This window comes from Giraffa tippelskirchi, chromosome 1 (genome assembly GCF_054371585.1).
Source record: "Giraffa tippelskirchi isolate mGirTip1 chromosome 1, T2T-mGirTip1v1.2.pri, whole genome shotgun sequence".
In the NCBI taxonomy this organism is placed as follows: Eukaryota; Metazoa; Chordata; class Mammalia; order Artiodactyla; family Giraffidae; genus Giraffa; species Giraffa tippelskirchi.
The window spans coordinates 65,374,590-65,395,343 of NC_137275.1; the positions used below are offsets into that span (position 1 = coordinate 65,374,590).

Consider the following 20,754-nt stretch of genomic DNA (forward strand, 5'->3'; position numbering starts at 1 on the left):
GCTGTAAATCAACTATACTTCAGTTAAAAGGGAAAATGAAAATTTAAACAACCAGGAGGTGGCTTTATGATTAAATTAGCAAAATGACAATGTGAACTAATAATATCAAATGCTGATAAAAAAGTATAATAGGCCAGTACTAATAAATAGCAGCCTTATATAACGAATCTGATCCTTTGGAAAACTATTTGCCCAGGCCTCAGGCCACCAGTGGTGTCTATTAATGAAATAATAGACATCCCTGAAAATAATACCATAGAGAAGTACTGAGACATGATGAAAGAATACTAAGTGAAAACAAAAATATGCAAACTAGTATGTATGCAAAATACTTTTCAAATTCGCTGGATGATGGAATTGTAATATTTTTTTAACTTTCTTACCTAAATGTTTAAAAAATCAGTTTTTCAGAAACCTAAAAGCCATGTTTGTCATTTTGAGGGAAAATTCTATCTGAAAAATACATTTTCAAAAAATGGTAAGTAGGATGAATCTTGTATATGAGGCAGGAGTTCAAATTTGGGTGTGTTTTTTTTTTTAATTGTATAGAGATGAAGGCTGGACAGAGAGCCTCCAAATCTTTAACAAACATTATCTTGCTGCTGCTGTGAAGTCGCTTCAGTCGTGTCCGACTCTGTGAGACCCCATAGACGGCGGCCCACCAGGCTCCTCCGTCCATGGGACCCTCCAGGCAAGAATACTGGAGTGGGTTGCCATTTCCTTCTCCGCATTATCTTGAGGCACTGGTATTAAAGATGATTTTAATGTTCCTGTCAACATGAAACATGGCATATTATTATTTACTAAGTCCTATGACATGCCAGGGGCTTCCCAGGTGGCGCTAGTGGTAGAGAACCCACCTGCCAATGCAGGAGTCATAAGGGATGCGGGTTCAATCCCTGGGTTGGAAAGATCCCCTGGAGGAGGGTATGGCAACCCACTCCAGTATACTTGCTTGGATAATCCCACGGACAGAAGAGCCTGGTGGGCTACAGTCCAGAGGGTCGCAAAGAGTCAGACATGGCTGAAGCAACTTAGCACACACGCATGGCATGCCCAACACTAGGCTGTGTACTTTAAACACAGGCTGATGTGAAACATCCCAGCATTCCTCTGAGGTAGGCATTACCTCTGTTAACCCATTTTAAGGTGAGGAAATAAAGAAAGAAAAGCTACTTGTCCAAATCCAGCCATGATTTGCTAAGTGACAGCTTCGTCAGACACAGACATGATGCTCGCCTTTCTCTGTAGTGAGGAGGGATTTTTCATTTATCAGAAAAGATCCACTGTGATTTCTCAAGAAGTGGGAAAAGGCCTTCACAGGGGGTCACACCCAGTCCTCTGAGGGCAGCAGGGTTGTACCAGAACCTCAGCATGTCCACCCTCCCGCTCCTGAGGAACCCAGCGTGACCAGCACAGGGTGAGGAGGGAGGGGGGTCCCAGTCAGGCCCTTCCAGAAGTCTGAGACGGCTACAGGGAGGAAAAGAGAAAAACCCTCGCCGGCAGGCAGCGGTGTGTCTGGCTTTGGAAAGAGGATGAGGAATAAAGAATTTAGACAGTGACGTTTGAGCAGCAGAGAGAGAGGAAATTGCAGAGCAGAGGCAAGAGAACTTGAAGAAATGTCAGGCTGCCCTAAGAATTGGGAATCCTCAACCTGCCATTACCTGTTAACTACCTCTGGTTTCTGGACTGTGTTTTAATCATGTGGGGTCCTGAAATATGTTTGTGTGATATTTATACTTATCTATTTTTCTTTACTTAAAAAAAATTGCAAGGAGCATGTGATTCAGTTATAATGAGGAAAAAATACAAACAAATCTTAGGTGTTTTAGAACAATTGTTTCTTAAGATGGAGAACCATTTGGGGAGCAGCTACCAAGGGGGCCATTATCCAAGGGTAATGGATAGCTCATGTTCTACATACACTGTGCTGTCCTTAGTCACTTCAGTTGTGTGACCCCATGGACTGTAGCCTGCCAGGCTCCTCTGTCCATGGGGATTCTCCAGGCAAGAATACAGGAGTGGAGTGCCATGCCCTCCTCATGGGGATCTTCCCAACCCAAGGATCAAATGTAAGTCTCCCACATTACAGGAGAATTCTTTACCATCTGAGCCACGAGGGAAGCCCAAAAATGCTGGGGTGGGTAGCCTAACCCTTCCCAATCCAGGAATCGAACCAGGGTCTCCTGCATTGCAGGTAGATTCTTTACCAACTGAGCTACCAGGGAAGCTCTCTATATACACTACCATGTATAAAACAGATAGCTAGTGGGAAGCAGCTGTATAGCATGGGGAGCCCAGCTCAGTGCTCTGTGATGACCTAGAGGGTGGGATGGGAGGGGTCAGAGGGAGGCTCAAGAGGGAGGGGATATGTGTATACATACAGCTGATTCACGATGTTGTACACCAGAAACTAACACATGTAAAGCAATTATCCTTCAGTTAAGAATACATTATTAAAATTTACAAACCTTAAAAAAAAAAAAAAAAGAATAGCTCATGCTCTGTCTTCCTAGGGCAGTGTTTGCCCAAAGAGCCCTCAGTACCCAAAGGGCATTGTGGACTGCAGGAGGCACCCAACCTGTGTGTTTCACAGAAAGGGGAGGCAGTTTTTCAGCTCAGTTTAGTCAATTTTTATCAATTTGTCTGGGCCTGTGCCCAATTAAGGGACAGGGCTCTGAGACAAGAGGACTACTTCAATTTTGCCCCACTTATTTATGGCCTGTCTCCCGCAGTGGACTGAGAATTTCCTGAGGGCAGGATTCCATTGACTTGGCTCATGGCTTATCCCCAGCACCTGGCACCATGCCTGCCACTTAGAAGACATTCAATAAATGTGCACTGAGGAGTGAAATAAAAGACTAACGCCCTGAGAAATGCATCAGCTCTCACCTTGAAAGCACTATGGTCTCTTGTTAGAATTTTCTCTTTTTCAGTTTAATTCTACGGTAACACTGGCTCAGAAACTCAGAGTGAAAAATCCAGAGGTGGCCAGGAAAAGAACAGATGTGATAAAGATATTGCTGCTGTTGTTTAGTCCCTAAGTCATGTCCAGCTCTTAGAAACACTATGGACTGTAGCCCACCAGGCTTCTCTGTCCATGGGACTTCACAGGCAAGAATACTTAAGAGGGTTGCCATTTCCTTCTTCAGATAGAGATATAAAAGGGTAGAATAAGCAATGCAATATTGACACTCCTATGTTTTACTCTTTATTTATTTCCATTTCCCAAGCACATACTGTATGCCAGGCACTGTGCTCGGGTGCTGGAGACATAAGCCCTTAATCTGGCCATGATAACAGCGACAAATAGAGGATCCCTGGGATTAATCTTCTCCACTGACAGTAATTATTAGAGTCCAGCCCTAAGTTCCAGGCATTGTTTGAGGTGCCTTCCATGTGTTGCTTCATTTATAGGTAGTGCTGTGTTATGTGCATTTTACAGATGAGCAAGCTGAGACTCAGAAAGGCCAATTAAGTTGTTCATGTTCACAGCGGAGGTGGCAGGGGTCGAGAACAGGCTTAGGTTACTGTTGTCTGATGCCCACACTCATTGGCATATCAGCTTCCAGGGAGCTTCCTGAGAGTGATCCTGAGATCACTGGCCTCTGAAGCAGCAGGAATGCTGGATAAAAATGCAGATTCCCACGCCCGGGGCTAAAGGATCGGAATCCCAGGAGGGGAGCCTGGGGATCCCAGTTTTTAACCACTAACTCAGCTGATTCAGATTTGCACTAAAGCAGCACAGCACTCAAATATGCCACAATGACTCCTTCTGAGTTTACAAAACCTCCAGCACCCGCCTCTGCATCCTTGTGTGCGTGTGTGCTAAGTCGCTTCAGTCGTGTTCGACTCTACTCCATGGACTGTAGTCCGGTGGGCTCCTCTGTCCATGGTATTCTCTAGGCAAGAATACTGAAGTGGACTGCCAAATCCTCCTGCAGGGGATGTTCCTTGATCCAGCGATCAAACCAGCATCTCCTGTGGCTCTGACATTGCAGGCAGATTCTTTACCGCTGAGCCACCGGGAAAGCCCCCTGCACACTTGCTTCCTGCCAACCGATGAACAGATAGAGTAGGAAGGTGGGGAGGAAGGAGAAAAGGAAGGAAGGTGTTGAGGCAGTCTGAGCATGGGTTGAAAAAGAATTTCTAGACACAGGGCATTTCAGAAAGGAAGGAGTTTATTGAGAACAAAGAGCAGAGATAAAGCGGGCGCTGCAAGCGCAGTAGGCCGACAACTCCTGACAGGCCAGGGAGAGTTGACCCTTTGTGGGTTAACAGCCGATTTGTAGAGCCTCGAGACAAAGAAAATTCTTGCTTGACTCTTGGCATTAGGTGACTGGTTGGGGCGCTATAGAGTGTTTACTGGAGTGGGCATCCTTGCTTAGTTGGGAGTCAGGAAACTTGTTAGTGACTATCAGGGGGTTTTGGGCAAGGTTACAAAGGGGCTCAGTAAGCTTTGGAGGTGTCCTTGATTATGGGCTCTGCTTCTGTGGCTCGGTGCAAGGCCTCGCACCTGTGGCTTTAGGGCAGGACTCAACAGAAGGGAGGGAGGGAGGGAAGGAGGGATGGAGGAAGGAAGAACTTGCTCCAAATTGGGCTCCATTTCAGTTCAGGGCTTCCCAGGTGGCACTAGTGGTAAACAACCTGCCTGCCAATGCAGGAGACTTAAGAAACACCAGTTCAATCCCTGAGTCAAGAAGATCCCTTGGCAGAGGAAATGGCAACCCACTCCAGTATTCTTGCCTGGAAACTTCCCTGGGCAGAGGAGATTAGTGGGCTTCAGTCCACAGGGTCACAAAGAGTTGGACAACTGAAGCAACTTAGCAAGCACACGTGCATCCTCCTCGTTCAGGGCAGGTGGACACCAGCCCTTGGTTCCTCTGCTCTTGGACCCACAGCAGAGGTTCCCTGCAGCAGCTGAAGCTGCAGCTCATGGGCCTCAGGAACCTCCGTAAGAAGCACCTGCTATGGATGGTGATGTCTGCCCAGTTAAAGCAGCTGAAGCAGTCAGCTGCTGAGAAGAGCAGCGTGGTGAAATTCAGCTGTACCCAGAGCTCAAAATCTGAATATTTGTCCCTCCCCAAATCAGGACGGTACTGCTCTGGGTCCCTCCTAGTGGGCAGGGTCCATCTCAGTCTCCAGACTGAGAAGATTCAGCCAACAGGAACCAAGGCAGGAAGGAGAGGCAGAGACAGGGGTTCTGGCTCCAGATAGGCTACAGGACATAGAATAATGAAGAAAGCTGTACACTGCAGGAGGAGGAGCAAGGACAGGGCCACTGGTCCATGAGGGGTATTCCACCATTCATTCTCACCAGCAAACCATGGGGCCACTCTGAGTCAACTCCTTGTGTGCAGAAGAAAAACAATAGGGACTGCCCTGGTGGTACAGTGGATAAGAATCTGACTGCCAACACAGGGGACGCAGGTTTGATCCCTGGTTGAGGAAGATCCCACATGCCACGGAGCAACTAAGCCCATGCACCACAGTTGCTGAGCTCGCATGCCCTAGAGCCTGTGCTCTGCAACAAGAGAGGCGACCACCATGAGAAGCCCCCTCACCACAACAAAGAGCAGCCCCCGCTCGCCGCAACTAGAGAAAGCAGGCACACAGCAATGAAGACCCAGTGCAACCAAAAAAATAAAAGGAAAAATCATAATAATCATTTTTATTATCTATGGCTTATTGAACACCCTTTGTGTGTCAGGCACTGTCCTGAGGCAATCAGTCTTTATAACAAGTATCTGGGAAGTCATTTGGTCCCCCTTTGACAGAAGAAAATGAGTCTCAGGTTAGGAAACCTGCCGAGTAGTTGCCAGCGGGTAACCAGTGAAACCAGGACTTGATCTGGGGTCTGTCTCTCCTGTTAATAACTGCTAACAGCTTCTCCAATATTCCTTGCGTTTCTAGTTCTTGTGACTAAGTACCTCCAACATGAGCTGTTCGTGGTTTCAAACAAAAGAGGTATCGGTCTCTTCCCAGCCCCACATCCCAAGCCTGGGTGGTAAAAATGCCCATTGGTTCATCCATGTTCAGCATGGAATCAGCCAAAATAGAACACATAGGACTGTCAGCTGAGAAAGCTGTCAAAGCACGAGAGACCCCTGAAGTGTCTAGATCAGGTCTCAGCTCAGCTAAGCAGCTGTGAGCAACATAGAGCCCTCTGCTGTCACCTGCTGTCCCGAAGGTCTCAACAGAGGAGACCACATGTACGAAGGGGCTGGAAGAGCTTGCCAGAGCCCCGGCCAGGTCCCCTTCTCTAACCCCATCTTCCACCGTTGGCCCCTCATTCATTCCTACTTCTAACTATTCCTCAAACAGGCCATGTTCATTCCCATGCAGGGCCTTTGCTCTTGCTGTGACCTCTGCCCAAAAGACTGCTCCTCCTGCCTAGAAGCAGCTCTCCCCAGACATCACAAGCCTTCCTGTTCCTTGTCATCCAGCTCTCCAATCTTGGTCCCCTCCTGCAAGAGGCCTTTCCTGACCACCCCATCTAAATGAGCAACACCCCCCCACAATCCATCATCCCTCTCCATTATACCTTCCTGCTTGACTTCCTCTGTGGTGCTTTACACATCTGAAATGATCTTGTTCATTATTTGCTTATGTGTTTAGAGAAGTACCTGGCAAGCGGTAGGCTCTCAATGAACATGTGCTGAATGAATGGACGAATGCGTAAACGAATGAATGGAAAATCTTACTAAGTGTTTTCTATAATAAGGATCCGAGCACCTACAGTCAAGGCACCCCCTCCTTTCAGTTACCAGGGGCAGAGACCACAAGAAATAACCCCGTGGTTGGTAACAACTTAACAACCAGCCAGCAGTTATATCCACACACATTGCTGGGCATGGTTCCAAAGCTAAAAAGGCACTAATTGCTTTTATATAAGGAGGTAGAAACACAGTCCCTCCGTGTCCTTTAGTCCTGATGCTCTGTATGTCGGTGTCTGTTGCCGTGTTAATCGCTCCTGTCTCACACAGCCAGTTTGAGCTTTATTCTGCCTATGTCTGGGATGGTGACAGGCTCCTATACAGAGGAGAGAGGTACTGTGTCCCTGCATGTGTGTGCCCACATGTGTGTGCCCACATGTGTGTGCATGTGTGCAGAAAAGCAGCGACGCTCCGGGAAGGGTTAAATCCAATCAGGCTGCCTGTGCTCAGGGCCCTACGGCTGGCCCAGGAATGGGGTGGGCCTGGAAGGTGGAGCGGGCTTGGCTCGCATCAGCTGCTCTTTCCAAGACAGGAGTGCAAATGCCTGCCCAGCTGGCCTGAGCGTGCTGAACTCCAGTCGCCTTTAAGAATGGCCACAGGAGACCATACCTGGCAATCACTCCCCCTACCCTCCTGCCTCTCCACAGCAGTTTGCATTTGGGAGACTCTCCGGTCAGTCATTAGAGGAATGAGCCGAGAGTGAGCCGTTCACCAGCTTGCCAACACTTGGTGGAAAGCAGCAGGCAAGCATGGATGTGGTTGACAGCCTTCTCATGAATGAAAGCAACCTGACTCCCCCCTGTGAACTGGGGATCGAAAATGAGACGCTTTTCTGCTTGGATCAGCCCCATCCTTCCAAAGGTAGGTGTCAGAGGCTGTTATCTGAATTCAGAAAACCTTAAGTTTGTGGGAAAAATGAGCAAAGGCAAGGCTGACTGTGAAAATAAAACACAGTCCTCGTGAGACGAGGCTGGATAAAGTCATCTGTTCAGAAGTTTGGGTAAGAGATCTAAAAGCAGAACTGAGTCCAATGCTCTTATTGTTCCCCATGAGAGAGTTGGGATTAATGTATAGGACTTGGGGGGCACACAAGCAGTGGGAGGAGGAGCTGAAGTGGAGCCAGAGGGAGTACAAGTGTAAAAGCTGGAACTCACCAGCATCACAGAAAAGGTGCTGTCACAACCTAGCTGTCGCCTTTCCTTGGGGGAAATCGGTGTGAAGAAGTGATTAAATCGAAATAATGCTTAGCAGCTAGGAAAGAAAGCAAATCACTGGAGGAGCTTTGTTCTTAAGAAAAAGTGATTCCCCGAGTGAGTGATCCTTTAACAGACCAGCCTTTCAGAAGCAACTAAATCGCTCTGTGCTCTCCTCATTTTGTTCCTGCAAAATATCCTAAGTATGGGGAGAGCTGGGTTCGGTGATGCACACCTCTGAAAATACAAACCGGCAGGAAATAAGCGTTCACTTGATGTGCTAGGGTTTTAACATTCTGCCCTCATCACCTCCATCTCTCCGTCTTGTCCGGGTTCCTCCTTGCAGAGTGGCAGCCGGCCGTGCAGATTCTCTTATACTCCTTGATATTCCTGCTCAGCGTGCTGGGAAACACGATGGTCATTACGGTGCTGATAAGGAACAAGAGAATGAGAACAGTCACCAACATTTTCCTCCTCTCCCTGGCTGTCAGCGATCTCATGCTTTGTCTCTTCTGCATGCCATTCAACCTCATCCCCAACCTGCTCAAGGATTTCATCTTCGGGAGCGCTGTTTGCAAGACCACCACCTACTTCATGGGTGAGTTGCTGCTGGTGTCTATTTCTGGAGTTTCACCCTACATCAGTGAAACTCAGTCCCAGACCTTCCCTAACCCCTGACAGCCTCCACAGAGAAGCCCTGATGGGTGTACAGAACAAAACATCTGACTGTATGGGGCTGGGTACAAGGACAGAGGAGCTGGCTTTATGGGAGGGTCAGTCCTCGTAACTCCCCAGAAGTCAGTCAGTCCCCAGTCTTAGGGGATCAGTTCCTCAGAGTGAAATAAGTTGGTAAGAAACTACAGAAGACACTGGTTTTTCTTGCTTCTGTTAGAAAGAAAGACAGGTTCAAGCTGATCTGTGCCTTCCTGGAAATCATTGACTGTACTCTGAGCTCTATCCAACCCAAGGCATGGCTTTTGGGGTGGCCAGGCTGCTGGAAGAGGGCTTTTTCTGCTGCCGTTCTAGCTCTGACAGGGAACAGGGTTATTAAAAAATCAGTTTCACCAGAGGTCTAGATTCCCTTCTCAGGATTCACTTTCCAGCCTGTTTTCACAGGGGCTGGGACCATCTCAGGCAGAAAGAGAAAACCTTTGCCACTAGACAACAAGTTGAATTTGTTCCCAGTGCCTGAGTGGATAAGCTGACCCTGACTGACTGAGATATGCAGCTCGCTGCCTTTGCCAATCAGAATGATGGTGATGATGAAAAAACACAAGAGCTAATGTCTTTGAGTACATTTTTTTTTTTGAGTCCCAGATGTTCTACTAATTGCTTTAAGTTTTTACTTCCATGATCATATTTTATCTCACAACCACTCTATGAAGTATACACAGTTATTCTTCCCTGTCTCACTGAGAGGGGAACAGAGGCATAGAGAGGTTAATAATGTGCCCAAGGACACACAGCTTGTAAGCCACAGAGCTGACCTGAACTCCAGTTGGTGGCCACTACAATGGTGAGTGAATACATAGCCTCGTTTTGCCAACTGCTGTGGCTCATCTGAGGCTGAAACAAGACATGTTTCTTGGTCCCCTCTGCCTGCCAAAATGCCTCATCCATTGCCCATTCTGAGAGCTGGTGGGGGGAGGAGGAGAAGAGGCGGGAAATGAGGAAGGAGTTGGTTGTTCTGACCTAAGCCCTGCAAAATATGCAGAGCTGAGCCGCCTAGGGCAGCCATCAGTGACCAGAAAGCTTTAAAAGCCTTTATTTCTTCCAACTGAGGAAGTAGGATCCAGCGCTGACAAAACAATGACGAATGACTGATCTACATGCCATGGACAAATAACCCAGAAAGTCTCAATCTGGGTCCAAGTACTCTAAAGAGAAAAATGGACTCACAAATGAAAAGGATCATTGTTAAACAATGACGCAACAATAATAACCTACATCTCACAGTGCCTCAGGCTTTCAAGGCCTGTTTGTATATATCCTATGGTAATATTTAATCATTTTAACCAGAGTTTATGAAAAGAGATTAAAAATCAGTCCTTGTGTAGTTGCACAACATGAATGTGCTAAATGCTGCAGAGTTGTTCACTTTAAAATGATTAATTTTATGTTATATGAATTTCACCTCAATAAAAAAATGTGTTAAAATAGCTGGGGTCTGAGCTAGGAGCCTTAACGCTCTTTCTGAAAATATCCAGTACAGACTGTTCTAGAAAATGAAAAGCAAGATAATTCTAAAAGTGTTTGCAATACCATAATGGTTTTGTTGGATTTCTGATTCCAGTCATTTCCACTCTTCCCTTAATTTCATGTTCCTAACAGTTAACACGCATTAAATTCCTAATACATAGCCAAACGGGCTTCCCAGGTGGCTCAACGGGTAAAGAAACTGCCTGCAATGCAGGAGACAGAAGATATAGGCTTGATCCCTGGGTTGGGAACATCCCCTGGAAGAGGGCATAGCAATTCACTGCAGTATTCTTGCCTGGAGAATCCCATGGTCAGAGGAGCCTGCCAGGCTACAGCCCATAGAGTCCCAAAGAGTCGGACACGACTGAAGTGACTGAGCATGCATGCACAAAGCCAAAAAAAAAAGTGCTTTGCCTGATGACGGGTTTATAATTACCCATTATAAGGCTGAGCACCGAAGAATTGATACTTTTGAACTGTGGTGTTGGAAAAGATTCTTGAGAGTCCTTTGGACTGCATGGAGAGCAAACCAGTCAATCCTAAAGGAAATCAATCCTGAATATTCATTGGAAAGACTGATGCTGAAGCTGATGCTCCAAAACTTTAGTCACCTGATGCGAACAGCTGACCTAGACTCTGATGCTGGGAAAGATTGAAGGCAGGAGGAAAAAGGGGAAAACAGAGGATGAGCTGGTTGGATGGCCTCACTGACTCAATGGACATGAGTTTGTGCAAGCTACAGGAGATGGTGAAGGACAGGGAAGCCTGGTGTGCTGCAGTCTACCAGGTCGCAGAGTCGGACACGACTAAAAGAGTGAACAACAATAGATTTCACTCTGAGGAGTTTGGGGCTGTATTCTCTAATCCAAATGTTATCAACTCCTTAGGGTAAATTTCTATAAAACAGCAAATCCTATCTCAGAACCTGAGTTCTTAGCTATGGTTTTGGGGTTCTAGATTCCTTTAAGTCTCTGAGGAACACTATGGATATTCTCCCTAGAAAAAGAATACTTTTATACATAGTTTCACAAAAGGCCCCAGGCTAAGAACTTCTCCAAAACTTAGATTAGGATTGATTTGAAGGTTTAAGAAATCATGGTAAGAGATAAGAGAAAGCTGAATTTATGGATGAAGAATTAAAGAGAATTTTACAAGTATAAGACATTACAATCAGTATATATGCACACAAAATACAAAAATTTAGTAAAATTAAGTTTTTTTGACTATGCTGTAAGTATATCCTTTTGTTGTTGTTGTTCAGTTGCTCAGTCATGTCTGACTCTTTGTGACCCCATGGACTGCAGCACACCAGGCTTCCCTGTCCTTCACTGACTCCTGGAGTTTGCTCAAACTCATGTCCATTGATTCAGTTATGCCATCCAACCATCTCATCCTCTGTCATCCCCTTCTCCTACTTTTGATTTTTCCCAGCATCAGGGTCTTGTCCAATGAGCCAGCTCTTTGTATTAGGTGGCCAAAAATTGGAGCTTCAGCTTCAGCATCAGTCCTTCCAGTGAATATTCAGGGTTGATTTCCTTTTAGATGAGGTGTTTTGATGTCTTTCTCACTGATGATGAATGTTTGATGAATGTTCCTTCTACAAAACACAGAAAAGCAAAAAGAATTAGAAAGAAGACCCCCGTCTTCCTACCCCGAGAAAAACATGAGTTGCAATATGGGGGTTTTCCCCTTCATCCTTTTTCATTAGGTGTTTTTTCAACACTCCATTTTGAAATTTAGAATGTTTCACTCAAAAACAGTCTGTGTACTAGAAATTTTCAGGAAGAGTCTTAATGCTCCCATCTCAGACCCCACTGAATTTTTGGAGTCACTGTTGTTGAGAATATTGGATTAAAAGGTCAACTTCATGCAGATCATGCTCAAAACTAAAGCTGTTCTACAGGTCACTCAGAAAACTCTCTGTGGGGTAGGAACATAGTTCATCCATTTGGTTATTAATTAATGAGCAGCTTCAGCCTAAGAAGGAGCTAGGTCGTAATCAAAGTTCAATAAACTTATCTAAAATACATTGGCAATACAATGTATTTGCAAATACATTGCTTGAACTGCCTCAAATCCTTTTGGGAACAAAGCTGGGAATAAATCATTTTTAAAAAATATACATACACAGTATTTCTTTACCTTCTGAGTATTTTCCTTTACTATCTATCAAACCTGTGCAGATCAGGTAAACTTAAGCTCATGTGCAAATAAACTTTGGATTTCAGAGCCGACGTAACCAGCTTCTTTGTTCCTTTCCCAGGCACCTCTGTGAGTGTCTCCACCTTTAATCTGGTCGCCATATCACTGGAGAGATATGGTGCAATTTGCAAACCCTTACAGTCCCGAGTCTGGCAGACGAAGTCGCATGCTTTGAAGGTGATTGCCGCTACCTGGTGCCTCTCCTTCACCATCATGACCCCATACCCAATTTATAGCAACTTGGTGCCTTTTACCAAAAATAACAACCAGACTGCAAATATGTGCCGCTTTCTACTGCCAAGTGATGTCATGCAGCAGTCCTGGTAAGGCTGCCTGGGTTTATTTGTTTACTATAACTTGATAGAATTTTTCAGTTTTAATAAAAACTGGAATGTATTGTCCAGTGTCCACGGGATCAGTTTTCTGGAAACTTTTTGAGAAGACTTGTCTTAACCTCTTTCTAGAATAATAGTGAGAGCGAACACTTTGAATGTTGTATCTGAAATGCCATACCGGTATTAAAATCAACTAATCCACTCAGAACCTCACAGGGTGGGGACTATTACTGTCCCCATTTTACAGATGAAGAAACTGAGACATAGAGAGGTTAAGTTGCTCAAGTTCCCAAACCTAGAAGAGACGACCGAGTATCTGGGCTTAACCACTATGCAGTGTGCTTCTGGATAGTCTAGTGGGGATTTTGGCTGAGACAGTGGAAGAGCTCTGATTTTCCAAAAACTGGAGATAAAACCAAGGAGTCCAAAACCCCAAGTCCCATGCGATTTTTCTTAGAGCAGAGTTGCAGCGGTGGTACTTACACAGAACACTTTACTAGAAGTACAAATGCAAAGTTGTGCTACCTATTTCTTTGCTCACTAGCAGGTGATGTTGGACAAGTTTATATAACATCCCTGACTTTCAAGTTCTTTATACAAAGATTTAAGAATAAAGATACCTTTTTATCTACATTACTAGATGGATGTGAGATTCAAATGAAAGAATGTTTATGAAAACGTCATTAAATATATTTAAAAAGGCTACACAAATGCAGGGCATTATGTTTACTAATTCCTAGCATGTTTTAGAAGCAGAGGGCTAGACATTCAAAAATGGCTCAAAGCCAAGATAATCTCTGCCTTCTTTGCCTTCCTTTTTTTCATTTCAACCAAGACACACACACACTCAAAGAATTATGTTGCAAATGAGGGACATTTTCAAGACTTGAAAAGAAATCTTATCAAAACATGTCCAATTGAAATGAGAAATGGCTCAGCCACTGTGAGCCTCTGACAATTTTACGGCCTAATTGTGTAACCTTACACATGCCAGACTGCAAAAGTGATTTAGGGGCCAGGCTCAAGAAGAAAGGGGCTGCAGTTCTTCAGGAATCAAACATGTTTAGAGAAAGCATAACTCTGGCCTGCCAGGCACTAGAATGAGTTTGCCACTGTGCCTAATGGGTTGAAACAGTCAAAATACTTTATTTTGCAAAACCAAGGTTTTCCAGCATTGCTACCTATGCACTTGATGATTCTGGTGCTATAAAGTCAGCAAATGATATTAATATATTGTGATGCTTAAGAGCATAACGGCTAGAATCATATTGCTTGAGGTCAGATCCCATCTTTGCCACTAGCTGTGTGACTTTGGACAAATTATTTATTCTGCCTGTTTCCTTATCTGTAAAATGGGCATTAGGTTAATAGTACCTACTTCAAAAATTATTTTTGGAATTAAATATAGTAATATATGTACTATATTGAAATTTAATAATTTAACAAGTCATCAATGAATGTAAACTTTATAATTTTATTATTATTTCAGTAACAGCTTTATTGAGGTATTCACATACTCTCATGGGCTTGTTTTTTTTTTAAGCTCTCATTAGTTTTAAATGTAAACTTGTTTCAGGCACAGTCTTACACCAAACTTTTCCAATTTAATTAGTCCTTCATAAGAGACTTCATCTGGGAAAAAAGAAGTAAACAACTTCTAATGACTGAACCTCCAGACAAGGAATTTCCAAAGATATTAAATACTAGTAATTAATGTGTTTGCTCCAGCTCATTAAAATGGAGATGAACCCTGTTTATTCCATCTCATCTTAGTTTGAAATGCTGGAGTTGCTGGTTACTGGATTGCTTTTTATTTTGTTAGGCACACATTCCTGTTACTCATCCTCTTTCTCATTCCCGGAATTGTGATGATGGTGGCATATGGATTAATCTCTTTGGAACTTTACCAAGGAATAAAATTTGATGCTAGCCAGAAGAAGTCTGCTCGAGGTAACTATCTTTTATCTGTCGGTTTATGCCAAAAGATTACACAAGCCTTGTTTTCTATAACTTAGATATACCCAGAGTACATACTTTTGAAAATAGTTTTCAAAAGTATTCTTAGGAGACTCTGTGTCGTAAGGTGTGGTCATGAGACCCAGTGTCTCTGTTTCCTGTAGAATGAAGAAATTATTTCTCCCAAAAGGGTACTAAATGGAATAAAATGAGATAATATACCCATTGCCCAATTACAAGCTCAGGGTCGCTGTGATGTTGTATTCAAATAGACCCCCTCTGCAAACAAAGCAAATTGTCATTCCAGGTGCCATCCTCTCTTCTCCCCTTCACTCCCACCCTTCATTCCCGATATAGCTGCCATGGAACCTCACATCTCCCCCCTCCTCCCTTTTTTAATGTTTGGACCTGCATGTTCCTTTTTTCTTTGGCTGTGCTGGGTCTTCATTGCCGCGCAGGCTTTTCTCTAGTTGCGGAGAGCAGGGGCTACTGTCCAGTTGCAGTGTGTGGGCTTCTCATCGTGGTGGCTTCTCCTGTTGTGGAGGACGGGCTCCAGGGCTCTAGGTCTTCAGCAGTTGCAGCACATGGGCTCAGTCGTTGTGCTCCTGGATTCTAGAGCACAGGATCAATAGTTGGAGTGCACAGGCTTAGTTGCCCTGCAGCATGTGGGATCTTCCCTGATCAGGGATCAAACTCATGTCTCCTGCATTGGTAGGTGGATTCTTTACCACTGAACCACCAGGGAAGCCCACCCCCCATCCCTTCCTTTCATTACAGCCCACTCTTCACTGAAACTTACCCCACACCTTTGTGACATCACTCACCACCCTCTCACTCCATCCTTCTGCTCAGCTCTTTACCACATATACAACTAGGGTCTAGCCTGGCTTTTGTTGATTTTTGCTCATTATGCAGTAAAAGCAAACTGGAGGTTTCCCAAGCAAGCAGAAAACTCCCCAGCAGGAGCTGGAAGAAGAGTGTGAATACTCATTCTTAACAAATTTGTATCCTTATAGTCTACACACATAAAATATTATTTTACTATTATAAATTATGCACATTCTATGCTACACATTTTTTTTATTAGTTTTAAGCAGCATTTCATTTGAAGGAAAGGAGTAGTATAGATCAATACCTACCCATGTTAGTGCAGGCCCAAGGTGGCCTGGCCTGTCCAGTAATACAGTTCAAGTTTGGTTTAGCCCCTGGACGGAGGGGGCAGGGGTTCCATGCTCTCTGTCTGCCATGACCCATCCCGAAAAATAAGCGATGTGGCTTGCCCACCCAGAAAGGAAACCGAGCTCGGGCAGCAGCGGCAGGGATGAGGACAGCGACGGGTGCTACCTGCAGAGGCCCAAGCACCCAAGGAAGTTGGAGCTGCAGCAGCTGTCCACCAGCAGCGGCAGTAGGGTCAACCGCATCAGGAGCAGCAGCCCCGCGGCCAACCTCGTGGCCAAGAAGCGTGTCATCCGCATGCTCATGGTCATCGTGGTCCTCTTCTTCCTGTGTTGGATGCCCATCTTCAGCGCCAACGCCTGGCGGGCCTTTGACACCGCCTCTGCCGAGCGCCGCCTCTCGGGGACCCCCATTTCCTTCATCCTCCTGCTGTCTTACACCTCGTCCTGCGTCAACCCCATCATCTACTGCTTCATGAACAAGAGGTTCCGCCTCGGCTTCCTGGCCACGTTCCCCTGCTGCCCCAACCCCGGTCCCCCAGGAGCACGAGGGGAGGTGGGGGACGAGGTGGAGAGCGGCAGCACGCGGGCGTCTCTGACCAAATGCTCCTACGGCCACGGGAGCGCCTCTGCGCCGCCCCCATGAGCGTGAGCGGTGTCCCGGCCGCCGGGGAGGAAGCATGGAGACAGGGACCGAGGGAGGCAGCAGAGAGGGAGGAAGAGAAGAAAGCAGGAGGAGGAGGAGGCAGGAAGTGAAGGAAAGCACTGTTCCCAGTGAGAACCATTCCTCGTCTGCCTGGCACCCTTTCTCTAGGTTCCAGGGGAACACTCCGAGGGTGGGGCCGTGACTGGGGCCCCAGGCAGGACGTTTTCAGTAACATTCACCGTCAGAAAACCTCCGCAGGCCAATGACAGGAGTTCACCAGGGCTCCTGCTGCACATGTAATTGCTAAGCACGTGTTCAAAGGGGGATTTGGACCCTACTGAGCTTTAGAAGGTTCTAGAACATCCAAGGCGGGCTTTTACTCGTCTTAGTGACACCCCCTGTGTTCTGCTGCTTCTGCTGATGCGGAATTGTGGAGGCTGCTGTGCGCCTGAGGAGTCCATCCCTCTTTCAGGAACATTCTGTAACCACCCACCTCCCCACGACCACACACAGGAACAGGAAGCAAATCCTCTTCTGACCATTTTCTGTAGTAAGAAAACAGCCTGATCTGTTCTTCTTGAGGTCAATCAAGGACATTCAGAGACATCAGTTGATGTCATCATCAGAACAGCATATGGAACATTGTCTAAAGGATGGAATTTGGAACTTATATTTCTGAAAAGAGTATGTAGCAAGTAACTGTCTTAGCATAAGGGATGTTGAATGCTAGGAGGCACCAAGAAATATCTTTCTAGTTTAATAATATATATTGCTTAACTCCACCTTTTCATGGTGATATTAAACCCCACGGCTGCTTTGCTTCAACTTCATTTCTCATACTCATCCTCCTTTCTGGAAAGACCTCCAAGTACAAAGGAGAGCTGTAATGTATGTGTACCTGGCCAAGCTGGAAACTCGGGGAGTTGGGCCCAGAATAAAAACTGGCATACCTGGACTCAACTAACAGATAGTCAAAGTCGTCTATGCCTTTAGATACAATCTATGTGTTTGTTAACATTTGTAGTAATTTTATGTGTATGTGAAACATGAACAGAGCCGTATGTTCTTTACATATAAGTATACTCTTTGGTGTGTTTAAAAAAAAGAGTAGTGGATGGAGGTTGCAACTGAGAAAGTATTATCATTCTACATTCCTGTACCACAGTTGGAGTTTCATCTGAACTCTTTTTCTTTGAAAAATTGGTGTTGAAATTTCTCTTCTCCAGTGTAGAAATCCCAACTTAATATAAGACATGAGCTATACACTTAGATGCCAGGAAGTGCATTTCTAAAACTGCATGTGTCAATCCAATCTAACAGCCTCTTTCCTTCCCTCCCTTTCTTTCCCTTCCTCCCTCGCTCTGTCTCTGTCTGTCTGTCTCTCTCTCACTCTCTCTTTCATAGTTTTCATGCTTCCAAGCATCTGAGAGGTGAGCTTTTCTTTTTCCTATTTGTGGGGGTCCATGACCACCCATTGATCCACACCTGACAGACACTCTTTGTGGTGTACAAGGGCTAGTGATTTTTCTATTATTAAAAAAAAAAAATCTATATGGGGAGGTTAGTACAGAGAGTGGCAGGAAGTGATCATGAATAGGGGAAGGGATGTGGTATATCTAACAAGATGTAAGTGTTGCCTTTGTTGTGTTTTTGCCAAACAGGGTAGAGAGGATAGTGTGCTAACAGAAGAAATTATTGAGGATGTGAATATTTTTTATAGGGGACTTTCCAAGCCAGATGTTAATTTTTCTACTTCTCAGATGGCAATCTTATTTCCATACTTCAAACCAGTCATCTCTGTCAAGAATTTCAAGGTGAAAATTCAACTGACTAAAACGTGCACTGCTAAAATAGTAATGATAAAAGATGTAAGAAAGAAAGATGTCTCCAATATTTGAGTGAATCCTGTAGAACCTACAATTTTTCTGCCAGAAGAAGAAGCCTTCCCGTCTGACAGTGCTAGCATATAAATGAAGATTAATTAGCCTTCCTGCCTCCCCCACCCTTATTGGAAACCTCTGAAAATTCCAAAGGTAACTTAACCTAAGAATAGAGTCACCAGATTTAGCAAATAAAATACAGGATGTCCAGTTAAATTCTAATTTTAAATAAACAACTAATAATTTTTTTTAGTATGAGTATGTCTCATGCCCTAAAATACATCTTGTGTTTTATCTGGCAACTCTACTTTAAATTAACTTTAAAAGCACGTAAGAACATAAACAAGATTTCCCAAAAATAGAGCAATAAAATGCCTCTGTTCACTAAATTTATTAGAAAGTCTTTCACATAATGGAAGTTATTTTTAAAAATAAGAAAAATGCTATTAACTTTCAGAATCTGTGCCTGACCTCTGGAAATGGTACTATCAACAGGCTGATTTTACTTCCAGAAAAAAATGTTTTTAACATAAAGCTATTCGAGTACTTTGTTGAGTCAATTGCCTTTATTTCACGCTAAAGTGAATTCTTAAATTTGAAATAAAGTGACTGAATAGAGTTAAGAAAATAGATTCACCAGGTTTCTGGTGGTTTCTCGTGTCTTCTGGTAGCTTTCACCCATCCCCAGAGCGGTAAGTTTGAACTTGGTGACTTTGATCTTTACCTAATGCGTGTGTCTCAGTGGCTCCCTGTGCCCTGGTTACTGGGTAAACTCTCATAATAACTTGTAGTGGTGAATGAGCCAGGTGTGTGTCTAGATGTTGATTATACTTGTTCGTGCATGCTTAACGGGTATCTTCTCCATTCACCTAAAACGTAATCCTGAGGTGAGCGACCATAGCTGTTGAATTGCCACTGTATTTCCTTCCAGTGTTCTGCCCAGTACTCTGTACACCATGAGTGCTCAATAAATGTTGTGGCTGCCTGCTGCTCTGCCTCTGATGCTTTGGGGAACTCCTTTTCTCCACAGCAGTGAGTCTCAACAAGGGGGCATGGTTTCAGGGGACCATCGGAATTTCTGGAGGGCTTTCTCTAACTCTGTGTGCATCCCAAGAGTTGGCTGTGTGAGCCTTTGCTGCCATCACTCCCTCCCTTTGCTCTCTCCCCTGGGGAATGTGTGTATAATCGGAGATGCTACCCATTGGAGGTTCTCGTGCCTATATACAGTGCTGAGACAGATTTTTTTAAAGGGCTGAGGAAAAGGACAAATGCTATAATTCTGTCCACATGAGGTATCTAAAATAGTCCAAAACCATAAAAATAGAACATAGAAAAGTTATTACCAAGGGCTGGGGATTTAGTGTTTAGTGAATGTAGAGTTTCCGTGTTACAGGATGAAAAAGTTCTAGGATCTCTTGCCCAACCATGTAAAATGTACTTAACACTACTGAACTATGCACTTAAAAATGGGTAGGATGGTAAATTTAAAGTTACGTGTTTTTCAGACATAAAGAACAGACTTTTGGACACAGTGGGGGAAGGAGAGGGTGGGGTGGTTTGTGAGAATCACATTGAAACAAATACATTACTGCATGTAAAATAAACAACCAGTGGAAGTTTGCTGTATGACACAGGGAACCCACATCCAGTGCTCTGTGACAACCTAGAGGGGTGGGATGGGGAGGGAGGTTTAAGGGGGGTTCAAGAAGGAGGGGACATATGTATACCTGTGGCCAATTCATGTTGATGTATGGCAAAAAGCATTACCCTCTAATTAAAAATTTAAAAAGAAGAAATTAAAAAATTAACTGTCTCTCACACTAGAAAAAAAATAAAGTTTTGTGTTTTTTAGCAGAATAAAAAGAGGGGAGGGAGTGAGGAAGCCCTGGTCTATAGTATTCCTTGGTTTTGCTCCTTCCTCTGCTCATTCCCTTTAAGGAGAACAGTGATGATACAGCAAAAAACCGTCACCGTGTTCCTAGTCCATGTTTAAGTCCTCTGCTCACTCTTTAGGGCTGATAAGTATCATCAAAGCCCACCCAGCACCGCTGGCTGTTCCCTTGTAACTATCTGATTTCCTACAGGACTCCTCTGGGAGCCTCTGGGCGTCTTTCTGGCCATTCCCCCACCCTACACCTTACCTCTGAGCCCTGCGGCTGCTCTCAGCTCCAAGCAAGGTGCTTGCTTGATTAGGATCTCTCTGGTCCCTCCAGCTTCCTGGTCACCCTCAAGTGGAGCATAGATTCCAGGTTTCCTAAACCTGCTGCCATGGCTGAGGACCAGCCCCACAACCCTAACCCCCAACCCTGGCTCTGAGCAGCCCAGCCTGGGAGGAATTTCAGGTCCCTCTTCTTGCTCAGGAAGAGAGGTCAGACAAGTATGAATTGTCCAGCAACCACTCTTGTAAACATGTAACAGGTGCTCAGTGAGTGTCTGGGGTGAATGACACAGT

At 44.8% G+C, this 20,754-nt stretch overlaps 1 protein-coding gene and 1 long non-coding RNA gene across 3 annotated transcripts; one reads left to right on the forward strand and one right to left on the reverse strand.

Moving 5' to 3' along the window:
• Window positions 1-5,644: 5,644 nt before the first annotated feature.
• On the reverse strand, window positions 5,645-15,363 carry LOC145524598 (uncharacterized). Its single transcript, XR_014067719.1, has 2 exons — window positions 15,010-15,363; window positions 5,645-8,338 (listed from the first exon to the last, which is right to left on the reverse strand). It is a non-coding gene; the product is annotated as an uncharacterized LOC145524598 (long non-coding RNA).
• On the forward strand, window positions 5,653-17,386 carry CCKAR (cholecystokinin A receptor). 2 transcript variants are annotated; one of them, XM_081534960.1, is made up of 6 exons: window positions 5,653-7,577; window positions 8,256-8,507; window positions 12,372-12,633; window positions 14,468-14,595; window positions 15,890-16,261; window positions 16,848-17,386. In XM_081534960.1, exons 1-6 carry the CDS (start codon window positions 7,466-7,468, stop codon window positions 16,958-16,960), a joined length of 1,239 nt encoding a protein of 412 aa, XP_081391086.1. In that variant the 5' UTR covers window positions 5,653-7,465; the 3' UTR covers window positions 16,961-17,386. The 2 variants fall into 2 exon arrangements, with proteins under 2 accessions (XP_081391086.1, XP_081390998.1); XM_081534872.1 differs by having other exon boundaries at window positions 15,890-17,386.
• Window positions 17,387-20,754: the final 3,368 nt, after the last annotated feature.